We start from the raw sequence: 17409 nt of genomic DNA, 5'->3' as shown, positions 1-17409 counted from the left end.
CAGCAGCCGCGGCGTGCGCATGCGCACTGGCGTTGTTTTTCCACAAAGCTGCTTTTAAAGTGAGCTGGCAGTCTCCAGCCGCCCGTCTTTGTAAGGAGACCACTGAGAGTAGCTGGAGAGCGGAGCAGCAGCCTCTCTGCTGCCCTGACTTTTTAAGAAATCTCAATGAACTATTTGTAAAGAATCACTGATCTTGCCTGCAAGTTTTTGCACGGCAAAGACATTGATCAGTGTTAAGTGAAGGTCACATTTTATATGTGATCTTGACTTTTTTGTCTTACATTATTTTTTTATAGATTTTGTTATAAACATGGTGCTGGGAAAGGTGAAGAGTTTGACAATAAGCTTTGACTGTCTTAATGACAGCAATGTCCCTGTGTATTCTAGTGGGGATACAGTCTCAGGAAGGGTGAATTTAGAAGTTACTGGGGAAATCAGAGTAAAATCTCTTAAAATTCATGCAAGAGGACATGCGAAAGTACGCTGGACCGAATCTAGAAATGCCGGCTCCAATACTGCCTACACACAGAATTACACTGAAGAAGTAGAATATTTCAACCATAAAGACATCTTAATTGGACACGAAAGAGGTAAGTTTTTATATTACTCAGAAATCATTAAACCTGTTTTCTTTGGGAAAGTACCTTTTCAGTTTTTCTGAATTAATGTAATTCTACTAGCATAACGCATAGCAGTTTGGTAAAGATTAGCAAAGTTGTAAGATTTGGATTCTCCTTGACAGTCATCGTGTGTTAAGTCGTAATGCATGCAGGCATCTGCAAAGTGACTGCAAACTGCACTTATTCAACTACCTCTATAGCCAGCTTGGTCTGTGCCATACGCACTTGGAATCCATATGCACCTTACTTATAAATTCTGCTTAAATCCAACTGTGTTTTCAACTGAATTGCTAATGCAGTCCAATGAAATTTTTTTCCTTATACTCTGCAACCTTAGATCTTAAAAATTAAGCTTCAGTGAAGAAATAAGATAACATTTTTAAGTGGGTTAATAGGTGTATTTCGTTTTTAATATTGACATGCAAAAGACTAAAGAATCGATCATTGTTCTTTGATAAAGGGTTTCTGTGGCTTATTTTGACATATGGTATCATCGCCCCACGTGTTTTCCCTATTCTTTCCAGTTCCTTTAGAAATTTATATCAAGCATTCTCTATTCTAAAGGATAGTATCTATCATTATGATAGGTTTCAAATCAATTTTAGAAGCCATTTAGGGTCAGTAATTTTTTTCCTCCCCAAGCATCATGCCTAACTTTGGAACGTGCATTCAATGAAACCCATGCCAGTCAAATGGAATTGAAAAGTATTCGGCACACTGGATTTGATTTTTGGTTAGAAAAGGGAGATAAAGGGTTGTCAAAGGGAAAACGGTCCTGAGATTTCCAATCGATTGTTTAAAATGTTACATTGTCTTAATATAGGAGACTCTAAGCTTGTTTTTCTAAGTTTCCACCCTTTGTTAGAAGCGGTTCAATCCTGTTTCGGACCAGTTCTGGGGGGTGGTGAGGAGGGGCGCTTATTCAGCTCTCAGCAGATTGGTTACACGCGTCAGGTGGTGGCGATGACTTAATTCCTAGCCCAAGAAGAATATAATGTTAAAACTGGTTATGTAATTTTGTACTTCTCCTTTTAAATGCAATATTTAGTTCAAATGTTTACTACTTTTCAAAGACTAGAGCACATTTTTACCTTTTTAGTATTAAAAAACATGCCTGAGGAAATGCTAATTGAACTAAGGCAAGTGTAGAAATTAAGGATGCTTTCAGTTATACCATTAATGTACTATTTTTTAAATATTAAGATGAAGTCAATTCTTCAGTTAGGTTTAGTTAGGTTTTCAGTTACACGTGGGTAATTTGCATCTTAAAATAATGTCTAGTTAATCTAAAATATCTAATGATAGTCTTGGTATATGTTGAAAAGCAGACATGAGTTTGTGTTTGAACCTTTCTGGAAATTGCAGCTTTTAAATGGGTGAGAAGAAACAAAGGTTTTTAAGGAGTTGAGGCTTGCAGTGGGGTAAAGAATAACGATATACAGGGACAAAAACAATTAGTTTGCTCCAAGATTTCATTGTAAAGAAAACTATGTTCCCCATACCACCAACGAAATGGCCCTCAACCCCTGCAAAGCGTGGACAAGGTCTTAAGCTGGAATAGTTTCAATGACTTAAAACTGGGACCTCTCAAACTAGCCTGGTAACTGAGACCCCGCCCCGGGCGACCGGCGATAGGCGGAGCCGGGTTTGTTAGCCTGTTGCTAAGGCGATGCCAGGCTCTGATTGGATTGGGCGCGGGCGGGTGGGGAGAGTGGGTCGGGCAGGCTGGGGCGAGGCTTGGAACCGGCGTGCGCCGGTAAAGGTCCCTCCAGAGCGGTCGCCCCCGCCCCTACTTGCGTCCCTCCCCGGGCTTCTGGAGGTGGCCAGAGCCCATGTCACGTTTTATCCTCCCTGCACATCTCCCTGTTCTGAGCCCCAGAAAGAAATGACTTTAGGTGTGAGCAGAGTAGATGGTGAGACAGTCTTGCTGGCCTTACAGGTGCCGAAAGACCCTGGGCGCAACTTTAGCTGACAATCCTATTCAAAGGGAACTTGGGTTGGCAGGGTTGGCAGGGTTTGCAGGACCCCATTTTCCTATTTTGGGGGTGGGAGGTTCAGGAGGCTTCTGTGAACGCTTGTTTTCCTCTTAGCTGAAACAAAGATTTTCCGACCAATACATTCACCAGACCGGCTACCTTAGTTTGACTTAAGAGGAGAGATAGGAAAGGCTGGCCAAGAGGGGAAGAAAAAGTGACAGTAACATCGAAAGCTGGGTGGGAACCTCGGCGAGTATTCCCTACCCCTCCACCCCCACCTCGTTTCCCGGGGTTTTTCTCCCCTCCCCCAATCGTCCACCGCCCTAGTTTCCCTCACCGCAACTGTAAAGGTGTCAGGGTGGCCAGAGCCAGATCGAACCGGTCACCAGCTGGGGCGTGTAAAGCGGAAGCGCCGCGGCATGGTCGCCCCGCCCCCGTGCAGCAGGTTAGGCTGCGCGGGCGCGAGCGCCGGCGACGTATGCCGTATGTATAGCGGGGCGCGCAGGCGGCGGCGGCGGCGCGCGGGCGGGCCGGCTAGGATCTGCTCGCACCGGTTTAGGCCGGTCCTCTCCTGCTCCGGTCTAGTTCTTGATTGACAGCCCGGCACTTGTTTACCACGGCGCGGCCGCCACCGCTCGCTTCAATAGGACTGCTGAGCTGGCACAAAAAGGGAGCGAGATGGGAAGAAAGGGAGAGGAAGGCAAACTTTGGGTGCTTTTGAGGGCAGCAAATTTAAATGGCCACCACCTCACCAGCCAGTTTTTGGTGCTGAGATTCGTTCAGAGGATTTGCAAAGGGGACAAGGAAAATAGTGCTGAGATAAAAGCGAATAATTGTGGTATTTGAATAAAAGTATCTTTATCGGGCGTTTTTTTCTCCTTTGATGAAAGGGAAACATCACGTTTTTGAGTCTATTCAGTACTTGGTGAAGGGAAGTTAAATGGTAATATTAGTTTCTTCTGCTCTCCTGGTTAATGATAAAGGTTTCTATATCGAGAAAGCTACATATATAAGACATTTATGTAATCATATAGTCAGACGTTTAAAAAAAAATCATTTAAAAAATCTAGAATCCCTTCCCAAGTTTTTGTTATGTATTTTGGAAATATATAAAAATAATCTATTTGACCAAAAGAAATAGGTTGTAAAATGAAAGGTCATCCCTTTCTTCAAGCAATTAGGAACAACCTGGTTAGGCTACATTTTTCAAGGATGTGGGACATCGTTGCTTGGGAAGCAGGCACCTTTTAAATCTGAGACTTTTATATATATGCAAATTTTTATCTGTTGCTAGGACAGAGTATTGTCATCGTTTTAGATTCAATAAAGAATTGATATTTTTAGCTATGAAACTGACATTAAAATCACTGTTCCTTTTTTTACTCCCAACATCTATTTGAAAGTTTTCTAATCGTTTTTAATTGTAACATTCACATCTTCTGTATGAACACTGACATTTTTAAAGGTTTACATGAATAGTTTTTATATGTAGTCTTAATACAATAAATTTCAGTAAACCCTTGGAGGCAAAAATAACACCTAAGTATAAGATTGGAAATCTGAATCTTTAGTTGAGCATATTACTGTATTAGATACAGATGCCTTACTGTTCTGGGCCATTTTCCATTAAAAACTACCTATGGGAATATAAGTATTAATTATCTCCATTTTACAGATGAGGCAAGTGAAGACTAGGAATTTTTATTTTACCCAGAAGAAATGATGAAGTTGGAATTAGAACTCAGATCTCTCTGACTCCAAAGCTTGTGGCCTTAATTATTATGAGCATCTTTAAAGTTATACTACCATAAAGAGTGTGTAAAGGTTTAAAAACAAGTTTGTTTTCTGTTTGTTTTAGATGATGATAATTCTGAGGAAGGTTTCAACACTATTCATTCAGGAAGGCATGAATATGCATTCAGCTTCGAGCTTCCACAGACGTAAGTATTACAAATAACAGGAGGCATTTTTCATAAACATCCATTCTTTAAAATTACTCTAAGTTTAAATATTTCTAGTTTAAAAAAACCATTTTCATTGCTAGAGAAAAACAATATGCTAAAAAAAAAGCCATTTTTTTAATGTGGCAAAATTATAGAAAGCAAAGCCTAATTCTTAGTACTCTGTCTCAAGATTTATGAGGTTTTAGAAACTTGAATAGTATTTCATTTAATGTGTTAAGCACTGTATGCTAGTTTATCATTAGTTAGCCTTAACAGAAAAGGTACATCATATTAAGTCTTCCTTTTCATAGTTTATAAAAATTCAGTGTTCTTTTTTGCTAATGTTAACCAACACCAGTAAACTAAGCACATAAACATAATTAGGAATATCATAACTTTAAAAGATGTTCTTATGATATGAGTTCAGTAGCTTCTGTGCTAACAACTATGGAGAAGGTCACCACACAAGAGTTACTGTGACCTAGACTTAAAAGGAAACAAACATCAGAGATAGCTTAATATAAGGTTCGGAATTTACATGAAAGGCAGAAGTCGTATATTCTTAATGTAAAAAGATTGTTAGAAGAGATTATAAAAATATTTTTTTTAATAACGCCTTTACCAGATGTTAAGACATGCAAAGGGGCACTTGTACTTATTCTGGAGGATAAAGTTTATAAGATAAGAATTTATCAAGTGCTAAATGTACATAATTCCATATTTTTGTTAATTTTAGTACTTGAGTTGTTATGTGTGGCTAGAGTTTATGTAACTGGCATTTTTCAGAGTATTGTATTTACCATATTATTTAGGAACATCGTTTTGAATATAATGCCCTGATCTACTTTCTGTGAGAAATATTTTAAGTCTGAATACAATAAGGCTAATACTGGGCCTGAATATTTTCAAAGGATGGAAGTAATTTAATATATTTATTTAAAATTCTATCTGTAAACCAAAGTTGTTTAAAATAGACTCTAGAATAGACAAGCATAAATATGAATTTTAGTTCTCTGTGCTATACATGTTAATGTAGAATCTAAAATGCAAAAAAAAAAAAAAAAACTGTAAAAACACCACTGCTTCTCATACTAAGGTAGCATTCCACCTTGTCAATAACTGAACATTGGACATTCTTCTGATGAAATTATGCAAAAGAGACTAAGCTCACTAAAATAAAACCTTTAATAAGTAATAAAATCTGGGAAAGTTGAAAAACAGTTCTTTTGATTCCGGTCAACAGAAATGTTTCCTCTCCTTTTAAGCCTATAGAGTAAAGTGAAAAAACATGGCCAAAAAAAGTTAGAACATGAGTAAACTGGGAAATGTAAAAGCAGTTTTTTAGAGTGTTGGTGGACTTTATGAAAAGTAAAATTTTTGAAATGGTAGTGACTATTCTAGGCCTTTTCTAGGTCTTCTTAATTAGTTGCTATAAAAAGATGATAATTCCTAGCAAATGAATACCGGAGACTGTAGGGAATTTGGCCTGAGTGTTTAACCAGTGTCTAGAATTTTTCAGTAGAAATATTGTTAAATCATTCTTAATTTTTTAAAATTCTTGACCTTTTCAAGAATTATTCATTTCCAATTTTTCATAATTTTGCCACCAACAAAATAGCTTCTTTGTTTAAATGGATTGTATTTTTGGCTTTTTTAAGCAAAATTTTTATAATATTTAACTATTATCTATTATTTGGAAACAGGTTTTTTTCCCCCAGTGACTTATCCCTTTGGAAATTTTTTAAATTACATGTGTGATACCTCGTTGATACATAAACAGTGCAACATATTAATACTTCTATGCTGACCTACTGTATAATTATTAGGAAGAGGTATAAGATTAATATATTGACCTTTATATTCTGCACAGACCACTTGCTACCTCATTCGAAGGCCGACATGGCAGTGTGCGCTATTGGGTGAAAGCCGAATTGCACAGGCCTTGGCTTCTACCAGTAAAATTAAAGAAGGAATTTACAGTCTTTGAGCATATAGATATCAACACTCCTTCATTACTGGTAAGAATTGACTGAATTCTTAAATCTTTGTTTTTGGCATATTAATACTAAAGAATAATCACCTAAACTATAATTTTTAAATAGTGGTTTTATTTTTAAATTCCACAAATTAATTTTTTTTAAAACTGTCAAGGGCACACAAAATAATGAATATGCTAATATTTTCTGAAGTAATAACTTTAATAAATTTTAAAAGTAAGACTAGTATGTGGTATCTTACTCAAAAGCTAACAGCAGTTAACAAAAAATAAATCTGTTCCTTCGATAATTTTAGTGTAAGAGGAACAGTAGTAGTAAATATTATAAGACAACATCACTTAACTTGAAGATATCATAATCTAAAATTTGTACTGTTTTGTATTATTCCAATATAGGGATAGTTGTCAACTGATGGGGAGATTACCATTTTCATGAAAGAACTTAATTGCCTTTTAAAAGAAATCGTTTTTAATTGTAGTTTTCCATGAGATTTAAATGACTTCAAAACCTTTAATTGGTTTAAATAATTGATGACATCTTTAGGCAAATAAGAATTTTTTAAATGAGCAGTTTTCCTTTCTTTACATATCGATTTTTGCAATCTCAAAGGTGTTAACATTTGGGATTATAACCATATTGCTTTCCAACCTGCTTTTTAACTTAAGGCAGTTTAAAGGAGCATGTAAAGGGTTTTTTTGGTTGGTTGGTTGGTTTTTTAATTACTGTATATATAAATATTGTGGACTAAAACTATGTTTATAGAATATGTTATTAAGCTCTGTATCCTTTTCTTTAATTGAATGGAAACTAATATAAAACCAAAAATAATATAATTCGGAGCCCTTGGTTATTAAAAAAAAAAAAAAGTATATTTGGCTACCCCCCCAAAAAAAAACACTGCTTTTAATTTTAAATTTCCCAAGAATTTAGGATTGTATTTTAAAACATTCTGTTTCTTTCTCAATTTATACATTGATCTTTTTCTTTGAATTTATTTCTTACAGTCACCCCAAGCAGGCACAAAAGAAAAGACTCTCTGTTGCTGGTTCTGTACCTCAGGCCCAATATCCTTAAGTGCCAAAATTGAGAGGAAGGGCTATACCCCAGGTATGTATAAGGTGGATCCCCACCAAAAACAATCTTTCTTCACTTAGCTTTTCGGTTTAAATTTACAGTATTTCTCCTAAATGAAAACATAAAACAGCATTCTTTAGTAAAATAAATTGTATTTACCCAGTTTGCTTCCATAAATTAGAATATAGGTAGTCTCCTTTTTTAAATAGCTACTGTAAATGAGTAGTTCGCTTTTATAACTCCTAAGTTGCTTGCCACTCTTAAGGACAGCTTTTCATCCGTGTAGTCTATTGAACTTTCAAACTTTAGCCTAAGAATCTACATCGGTTTGGGGGCTTTTGCTCGTTTTGTTTTGCTTTGTTTTGTTTTGTTTTGTTTTGTTTAACAGTAGACAATTTTTCTTTCTCTAGGTGAATCAATTCAGATATTTGCTGAGATTGAGAACTGCTCTTCCCGAATGGTAGTGCCAAAGGCAGCCATTTACCAAACACAGGCCTTCTATGCCAAAGGGAAAATGAAGGAAGTTAAACAGCTTGTGGCTAACTTGCGAGGGGAATCATTATCATCTGGAAAGACAGAGACATGGAATGGCAAATTGCTGAAAATTCCACCTGTTTCTCCATCAATCCTTGACTGTAGTATAATCCGTGTGGAATATTCACTAATGGTATGTATAAATTTAAGGGTGTTTTCTTTTTAAGTCTTAAAAGTCATCAAGGTATTTTGTTTTACAGGATTTGATTTTTATATTTCATATATGATACATACTTTAGTTTGAATTATAATCACTAATTTTACCTTATGTAAATGTGCTATACTGTAATATACATAATAGAGAAACTTCTTGTATATCATATGTGTGTGTATGTAAAAAATTAAGTAATTGATGACCTCAAATAACGTTAGAATTGGGTCGTTTTTAAAAAGGAAAATAGTACCTGGCATTCTAAACCTAATATCTCCTTTTACTGTTTTTAGGTATATGTGGATATTCCTGGAGCTGTGGATTTATTTCTTAATTTGCCTCTTGTCATCGGTACCATTCCTCTACATCCATTTGGTAGCAGAACCTCAAGTGTAAGCAGTCAGTGTAGCATGAATATGAACTGGCTTGGTTTATCCCTACCTGAAAGACCTGAAGGTAATTTGATAATGTATATCTAAGTTTAGTCTCTTATTATTTTTAAGAACATAATTTTGTTTCTGATATTTTATGATTAAATAAACTTGGCCATACGTGAAAAGAGTAGATGTGCCCCTAATGTTAAATCTAAAATGTATATCCCCCTAGTTTTGAGTACAAAACAAATTATTATTTTGCCTTGATATTTCTTTTTAATACCTATTATTCTGTGTATTTTGACATGCATAAGAACATGTTGTTCGAATTGCGTGTATCTTTTTCCTTCAGCACCACCCAGCTATGCAGAAGTGGTAACTGAAGAACAAAGGCGGAACAATCTTGTACCCGCAAGTGCTTGTGATGACTTTGAGAGAGCACTTCAAGGACCACTGTTTGCATATATCCAGGAATTTCGGTTCTTGCCTCCACCTCTTTATTCAGAGGTAAGCAGCAACTCCTCAAGTATGAAATGAACTGGCTCTCTTGGAAAGCAGCAATTCAGACTTTTTGAAAATACAGTTAGGTTTTGAATATCATGATAATAATAGAAAAACAAGTAATTTAAAACCTCAGATTAAAAGTTAGATTAGAGTTGTAAGTATTTACTAAGTTTGACCCAGAAGTAGGACTGGTAACTTGTATTGTATTATTAAAATTATCTACTGAAAGAAAGATAATCTCACTGCATGCTTTCAAAATGCCAGTTAAAGGAATAATTTATATTTTAAAGCATCAGTAGAACTGGCATTCTGCAAGCATTGATTAAAAAGCTAGAACTTACCTTATTTATCAGCCTTTTCCAATTTAATTTTTTGCATATTTTTACATTCTCAGCCATATGGGTAAATAACATATTTGCAATAACATCTTAAACAACATTCCTACACTGTTAGATTATTTTTTTTTCATTTCATATTGATGATAACTAAGTTCTTACGTGAACAAAACATGGTCTTAGGAAAAGCTTACAGTCTGGTGAGAAAAACAAACAGAAGCAAAATATTACAGAACAATGTGAAAGGAATGCACAGTTCATTTGAGGAGCAGCTTATTGGGCCTTGGGAATCATGAGGGGGTGCTTCCTGAGAGGTAATTGTTCAGCAGAATCTGGAAAAACAAGTACTCCTCAAAAGGTAGGATAGTTCAGGCAGGAAGAACAGCATATGCAAAGGCAATTCATTGGGAAGTGGGGAATCCAGCAATTTCAATTTCAAGATACTTCAAAATATATGTATACATCATGTTTTGAGGAGGGGCTCTAAAGTTGGCCTTGATATCAGTATAACACCAAATAATTTTGTAAATCACAATCTTTTTCCTTTTGGTTGCTGTAGTTTAGACAACTGTTTTACAATGAAATATTACTCCCAAATAAGATATAAAAGGGATTATTTCGCTTTTCAGCAAATTGCTCTTCTTCCCCCGCAGCACCACCAACACCATGACTGGAATAATCAATTTTCTTTTGGATGTAGGTTATGTGAGATCCACTTCTATAGTATATTCAGAATCTGTTCTTACAAATTCTTGATTAGACATAATTTTTCTATCTGTTTCTATTCATTAAATTTTCCATTAAATGCTAAAAATGTTCTCCCACTTGGTACAGATTTTGTTAATAAATTTTTACTTAGACATTTGTCTTCCTTATTATGTCAGTCATTTCTGATTGGATCTGAGGCTGCTTGACTTTCCAATGGGCATTTTAAAAGAATGGCAATCTAGGTATCTACTTTTAAGCAATTTTTCATAAAATTTTACCTCCTTTTAAAATGAACTAAAAATATATACTTAAGAGAGTTAAAAACTTTTAAAACCCTAAATTGGTTCAAGTTGTGATTTAACATTTAGCCACATAGAGGCAGGGAAAAATCTAGATTCTATTAAAGCTATTTTAATTTTTTATTTATTTATTTTTTTAGGAGTAGTCGTTAAAAGGTTAGCTTTTTTCCTTCAAAAATGTGTTTCACCTAAAGTGTCTGAGGCACTTTGGATTGTCCCACATAAATGCAAGTAAATGGGTCTTATCCAAAAGATCCAGTAAAAGAAATGTTTTAAACCCAACAATGTGCCTTCCTGTGCCCATTCCCTTTGTACCTGAGAAACAACTAAAATATATTCACTTTTATTAAATGTATGTATATATGAAAAGTCACTCCAGAAATAGAGAAGGTAGGAAGTTTCTAGAGCATTTTGGGTTCAGCATTGCTATTTCTTGATGCACACTGTTATTCCTGGGCCTTCTCCAGGGTTTTGTACCCATTAGTTATTTACCTCACAAAACCCCAAGAACATTGTTTACACAACTGCATTCTTCCTAAAGTCTACAGAAGAGATTTTTATAAAAGGATGAAAGGGATACTTTACAAAACATTATTGCTATAAGATGTTTTTATTGTATATTTGAGTCTTAAGGTACTACTGAGTACTAAGTAAAATGTCATTCTCTGATAAAATTTAACCATTAGCTTTTGTGAAAGAGAACTAACTATTCCAGCATACCTTTATAAACTTATAAATTTTTTTGTTAACCTAGTATGTCAGGCACTTTATAGATAATACTAATATCCTTTCCTCCCCGTACAAGCTGTGTATGTTCTTTCTGATTAGTTTTCTCAATACGCAGAATCTTAGTCATTAGCTGCATTTTTACTAGACCTTATCAAATAACTTTGTAGGTTTTTTTTTTTTCTCTTTTCTTTCTAGATTGATCCAAATCCTGATCAGTCAGCAGATGATAGACCAACCTGCCCCTCTCGTTGAAGGAACACTTGGTTAAATCAAGATGTGGATTCCGAACTGTATCTCTTCCCAGCTGAGGACAGAGAAGTATCTTGGAGACAGCGTTTTCAGAAGAAGTGGAATTGCTTTTGCCCAGAATAATGGCGAATACATGAAACAACCAGTGATCGTGCTTTAGAAGCCTACAGCAACATGCTAGGACTGCTCCAACATGCTTGAAGATCTAAGCTTTTCTTCTTTAAAACTGGCACATACCAAGAGCAGTCTTCTTACGGTCATACGTGTCAAGACACCACGTTGTAAAGAGGGATGATTTCCTTCTTTTGATTTGAAAATTTGCACATGCTCAATGCTTACATTGTGCGGTTCAATGTCACTACAGCTTTTTTTTTTCCATTTATGCCAGACTCTTGATACTCTTTTCAAATTTGTTTGTGGTCAGCACAAGGAACAAAAGAAAGCTTTGAAAAAAACTTTAACATGAAAAAAAACGCACTGACTTTTTTTTAATTTAATATAGCCTGGACTTTACCTGCGTATGCACATGCTCAGAATTGTCCTACTAGGCTGACCATGTATCACCTCTTCAGCTTGGATCCTATTGTGGATTTATTTACAAACATCAAATGCCTTCAAGCCAATCCTTCTTGCTGTATGTTTTGCAGCCTACTGTAGTAGATACGCAACAGATATGTGGAAAAAAGAGATAAGAGGAGGAAGCTAATAAGAGACTTTGTCAAGATTGTATACCTTCTTGGTTTCTTTTAAGAATTTGTTGCCTTTCTACTATTACAGCAAAGCAGCGTTTTGTTACTGACTGCCTAAAATCACTTAATCTCAGGTGAATGCATCACTTGCCAAACTGTTGGAATGCTATTTGTGTTTCGTTGCACTGTTTATTTTTTTGTTTGGTTGGTTGGCTTTTTGGAGAGGGAAACTTGGAAAAGGGACATACACAAAAGTGATAACCCACCCACATTCCCTTTTTATCATTACATATAAGAAGAAACTAGAAGAGTTAAGAATGGAGTAAAGAAAGGCAGTATGGCAAGCACCAGCAAAGAGTTTAAGGGCTGTTGCTCTTAAAAATTAGTTATTTTTATTATTTTAAAAGTATGGAAGTTTTCCAATCACTAGAGAGGAAGAGAAAGTGCATTTATTTTTATACAGAGTTACTTAATTACCTCCAAAACACATATGTTGGAAATCATTTTTGCTGATGTAGAGTGTTTTAATGAGCAGGAATATATATATACATTTATGTTCAGGTTATGATTAGAGAACTCAATTTATACATTTCCTAACCTTGAGCTTGACAGAGCTTGAAAACCCAAGTTTATTCTAAAAATGTATAACTTGAAAATTATAAATATTAGAATGTGTGCTGGAATAATAAATGTTTTATATTTTTGTGGGTTTTTTTAATGAAAGTATTTTTTCCATTATCTAAACATTTTGCTAAACATGAGAAATCACTTTGAGTATATATAGATAAGATAGAAAGTGATCACATCAGTAAATTATAGTAAGGATAATTTACAGTTGGCTCATAAATATACCAGCATTCATGATGACACTTAAAATGACATTTTCCAAGGTACCAAGAGTACTGGTTGTCCTATTTTAGAAGGAATTCAGCTCTGATATTTTTTACAAAAATCAGCATCTCTGATGTTGTAACATACATGTGAACATCTATCCTGCCATTTAACCCCACAGTTAATAAAGTGATTGAAAATAATAGTAACTCTGGCTTGGTGCTTGACCTGGTTAAATACTGTCTGAAAGCTTCATACAAAACAAATAGGCTTTTCCATAAGTGGCCTTTAAGAAAACATGGAAGATAATTCATGTTTGAAAATTGCTGACAGGGTGAAGAAAGCCCAGTGTAAAAATGAATCGCGTTTTAGGTGATTCAGTTAAAGGGTTTGGGCTCCCGTAGCAAACTAATACTAGATAATAAGGAAATGGGGGTGAAATATTTTTTTATTGTTGTTAAATCATTTTGTGAATGTCCCCCTCAAAAAAAGCTAATGGAATATTTGGCATAAAGGGCATTTGGTGGTTTTGTTTTTGTTTTGTTTAGTTTTTTTGGAAGGGGGGGTTGTCTGAAAATCCCTTTTCTTTTCTCTTACATCCGACTAGGGAACAATTGTTGATACGCATAGCATTGGAATCCTTATCACCATATACTCTTATAAATAACACATGAAGCAAGAACGACCAATATTGTGGTAATTGGCACTGGGTCACAAAATGATAAAATTTTAACTATATAAAACTTTATCAAATAAAGTTTTATTTTCCCCATTAAAGTATTTCTTTATTATTTAGAGGCATTACTTTGCTCTTTTCTAAATATTGGTCAATTCCTGACTTAAGATGTGAGATTCACTATTATATTCCAGTATTCAAGATAGACTCCTGATTTTTCAATTAGGAAAAGTAAAAATCTAAAATGTTAGCAAAACAAAGTGCAATATTAAATGTTTGCTTTACAGTTATACTCTATGGCTGTTTGTAATTTCTCTTTTTTTTCCTTTTTTATTTGGTGCTGAATATGTCCTTGTAGGCTCTGTTTTAAGAAAATGATATTATTGCTCTTGTGGAAAATAAAAGTGTTTTTTTTCTTTTTTATAAGATCGTTTGGAGATTTACTTGAATCTTGATCATACTAGTAACTTATCATACATGCAAACACTATTAAGGCTACAATTTAACTCTTTTTAAACCACTCTAGATAAGAATTTCTAGACTAAAGAAAATTACTGAAGGCTTAAAGGAAATTTTAATAATACTGTTTTACTTAACCAGTAAGTTATGAATGCTTTTATAAAACTTATTATAAGTTAGAGATAAATACTTCAGTCATATATGAACCAAACTTAACCAGGTAGTTTCACTTAAATACCAGTTCCCTCTGAGATATGTCTAAGATTCTAGTATTTCAAGAGCACATAAATTTAAAAGCTATCTCAATTATACTAATACTATTAGAAAACAACTTTTCTGACTATATTAAAGAATCTGAATTTTATAGTGATTTGTAATGGAAGTACTTCTGTAGTCACATTTAGAATTTATCTTATTTCAGTGCTTATACATCTACATGGATGAGCTATCAAGTTGCATATATGTGCCTTACTGTACGATTCTCCCATATTTTCAAATGTACATACACAAAAAATGTGTTATAAAGACATTTGGAAAAGCATGTTTAATCAGTTTCATAGAAGTACACTCATTCTCGTTAACTAAAAGCTGGCCATCTATACAGCGTCCTAATACAATATGGAATGGAAAGAGGAATTACAGCATCAGAAGGGGAGATCTAATTTCTGGTTGTGTGACTTCAGAAATCTTGAACAAGATGTGTGAATTTTGATTTCATCTACAGAATGGAAAAGTAGCTATCCAAAGTCAACACTGAAGATAACAAGGTTATGACATCTTTAGGTAAATAATGCTCTAAGTCAATTACTATACCATTGAAATTAATCACATTGCTTCTAAGACTTAGATTAAGTACATGTCTTAAATTTAGAGTGACAGTTATCTGGCCAAACTTGGCATATTTATTAGGAATTTTGATTGTAACCAAGGAGAAACAGACTAGCTTAAATAAAAACTATTAACTAGTAATTCAGGGATAAATTATATTAAGCACATTTAGATCCAGAAATCTAAATAATGCTCAGGACACACACTTGTCTCTCATCTCTGTTCACTTACCATATTTCATATTTGCCTTATTTCATATTAGATGGGCCAGGAAAGATGACCCCTTCTTTTATGGCTCAGAAGAAATGCCAGCTAGATCTCCAAATCACTTGTCAGGGTCATTCTTATTGGCCAATACTTGGGTCATGTCTCATCCCACACTGAATGGGGTTCCCAACGGAAAGTTCTATATCCAGGAAAAGGGAGGAAAGATGTCACTACATTCTTGCTATTCCGAGTGTTGTCCAAATCAGCAGTAGTAATGTCACCTGGGAACTCATTAGAAAAGCAGAGTATCAAAATCTATCCCAGAGTATCAACCCAAAATACCTGTTTACGTGATTCACAGGTGATTTGTACATAAAATTTGAGAAGCTCTGCAGCACACCAAAGAAAAGTAAGATGAAAACACTGAATAGGCAACTTTGTTTTCATGAATCCCAAGCTATAACTGAGTTGAGGATTTGGGACACTTAATAAATAAAAATAATCATGCCATTTTTAATCCCAAAGCATATTTATGGCTTGATATTTTTGAGCTAGAACTTTATAACTACTGAGATGGTACCAAATATATATCCTTGGAATTTGAGTTTCTATCAACAATCAGCATTTCTCAAAACTTCCATGACCAAATAAGGAAATATTTTGTCCTCTTTATTTCAAAATCAATACAGAGGGGAGATTAATTTTTCAATTCATGAGATAAATTTTACTGATACAGCAGATCCTCAACATCATTTAATAATATCATTTCATTAAAATGTTGATGAGAAAAAAAATATCAATTTCTGGCCTGTGCCACTGTCTATGTGGAGTTTCATGCTCTTTCCATGTCTCTATGGATCTTCTCCAGGTCCTATGGTTTTCTCCCACAACTTAAAGATGTACACGTGAGGTGAACTGGCGTGTGTACAGTGTTCTAGTCTGTGTGTGTGTGTGTGTGTGTGCATGCACATGTGTATCCTGCGATGAAAGGGCTTCCTATCCAGGATTGAGTCCCACCTTTTACCCTGAGCTGCTGAGATAGACTCCAGCCACCCGCCACCCTGAACTGGAATAAATGGGTTGGAATAATTATCTTACTTGTTTTTATTCATCTTAAATGTATGTGTAGCTCACATTTATTTCAATGTGTAATATTATAATTATTTGGAGTCTTTATTTAGAAGTTTGGTGATGTTTTTGTGACTAGAAATATGCCTTGGGAACTTAACTCTTGTTTATATCAATTAGCCTATGGTAAAATTGGCTTTATTATATGTCATTTCACCAAAAGTCAGTTTCTAAGAACTTATCAATGACATTAAGTGAAGACTTACTATATAAGAAAATTTATTTTGACTTTTGAGGAATGTAGTCTGCCATCTTAAAAAAAAAAATTAAAGAAAATAACAACAGATTTGGTAAATACATGAATATGAAAAGGTTGCTTCAAATCCAAGACAACTAGGAGTTTAAAAATCCAAAACATACCCAATTGAAAATTGAACCAGTATCACTGTGTTTGACTATTGAACAGCATGAAGTTAAACATATAAGGAAAAATATTTTCTTCAAACCAGTTTCATAGATACCAACTTAGACAAATGATGTTAAGATGATATTTAGAGCCAGAAAACTATAATGTTGCATTGTAATAGTTTCTAGCATTTATGTATTAAAAGTATATAACCTAATGTGATTCAAGAAAAGGAATGTTTTTAACTTTTATATTAAGAACTTCTGATACATCATAGATAATTCTATTGGAAATGGACTTTCACTACTTCTAAATTCAAGATTTACAAAAGCTCTCAACTTCATTTTTCAATCCAGTACCTGTGGCACTGGTAGGTCTTGAGAAACATTAATGAAGCTAAAATAATGAGTTAGAGCATCACTTGGTATAATTTAGAGTTCTATTTACTAGTTACACAAAACAGTGTTCCCAGTAAACAGAAGGATGTGAAGATTAAAATACACTTGCCTAATTTTTAACTTTCTAAGATGATAATTTACTGACTCATGGATCTAACAAGTGATATGACAACGAATGAAAGTCAAAGTATTATACTGTTATTATTTTTGATGATATGAATTTTTGCAAAAAGGAAAAGCTATCTGATCCTTATTAAATATAGCAATTTGTATTTATCAGGTTATTTTCATCAAATGAATTAATAGCTGAAATAAAGATAGAAATTTTTTTAAAATGTTAGAATAAGCAGCCAG

At 34.4% G+C, this 17409-nt stretch overlaps 1 protein-coding gene across 3 annotated transcripts; it reads left to right on the top strand.

The window, feature by feature from the left end:
* The first annotated feature begins 27 nt into the window (after positions 1 to 27).
* ARRDC3 (arrestin domain containing 3) lies at positions 28 to 14115 on the top strand. Of its 3 annotated transcripts, none has more exons than XR_896963.2 (8): positions 28 to 590; positions 4455 to 4536; positions 6410 to 6557; positions 7541 to 7643; positions 8021 to 8277; positions 8589 to 8751; positions 8984 to 9176; positions 11440 to 14115. XR_896963.2 is itself a non-coding variant. In XM_011377983.2 (8 exons), exons 1-8 carry the CDS (start codon positions 311 to 313, stop codon positions 11494 to 11496), a joined length of 1245 nt encoding a protein of 414 aa, XP_011376285.1. In that variant the 5' UTR covers positions 28 to 310; the 3' UTR covers positions 11497 to 14115. The 3 variants fall into 3 exon arrangements, 2 of the variants coding, with proteins under 2 accessions (XP_011376285.1, XP_023379020.1); XM_011377983.2 differs by having other exon boundaries at positions 9022 to 9176; XM_023523252.1 differs by lacking the exon at positions 6410 to 6557 and having other exon boundaries at positions 9022 to 9176.
* Positions 14116 to 17409: the final 3294 nt, after the last annotated feature.

This window comes from Pteropus vampyrus, unplaced genomic scaffold, assembly GCF_000151845.1.
Source record: "Pteropus vampyrus isolate Shadow unplaced genomic scaffold, Pvam_2.0 Scaffold11, whole genome shotgun sequence".
In the NCBI taxonomy this organism is placed as follows: Eukaryota; Metazoa; Chordata; class Mammalia; order Chiroptera; family Pteropodidae; genus Pteropus; species Pteropus vampyrus.
Note: the sequence above shows the minus strand (reverse complement) of the source record. Positions and strands in the feature narration are given on the sequence as shown.

What these genes read in the sequence shown, in the direction of transcription:
- ARRDC3 (XM_011377983.2), top strand. Translation starts at nt 311, where the DNA reads ATGGTGCTGGGAAAGGTGAAGAGTTTGACAATAAGCTTTGACTGTCTT. An exon ending in GAGGAAGGGCTATACCCCAG is followed by an intron (nt 7,644 to 8,020) that starts GTATGTATAAGG and finishes TTCTTTCTCTAG; the next exon opens with GTGAATCAATTCAGATATTT. An exon ending in CCTACCTGAAAGACCTGAAG is followed by an intron (nt 8,752 to 9,021) that starts GTAATTTGATAA and finishes TTTTTCCTTCAG; the next exon opens with CACCACCCAGCTATGCAGAA.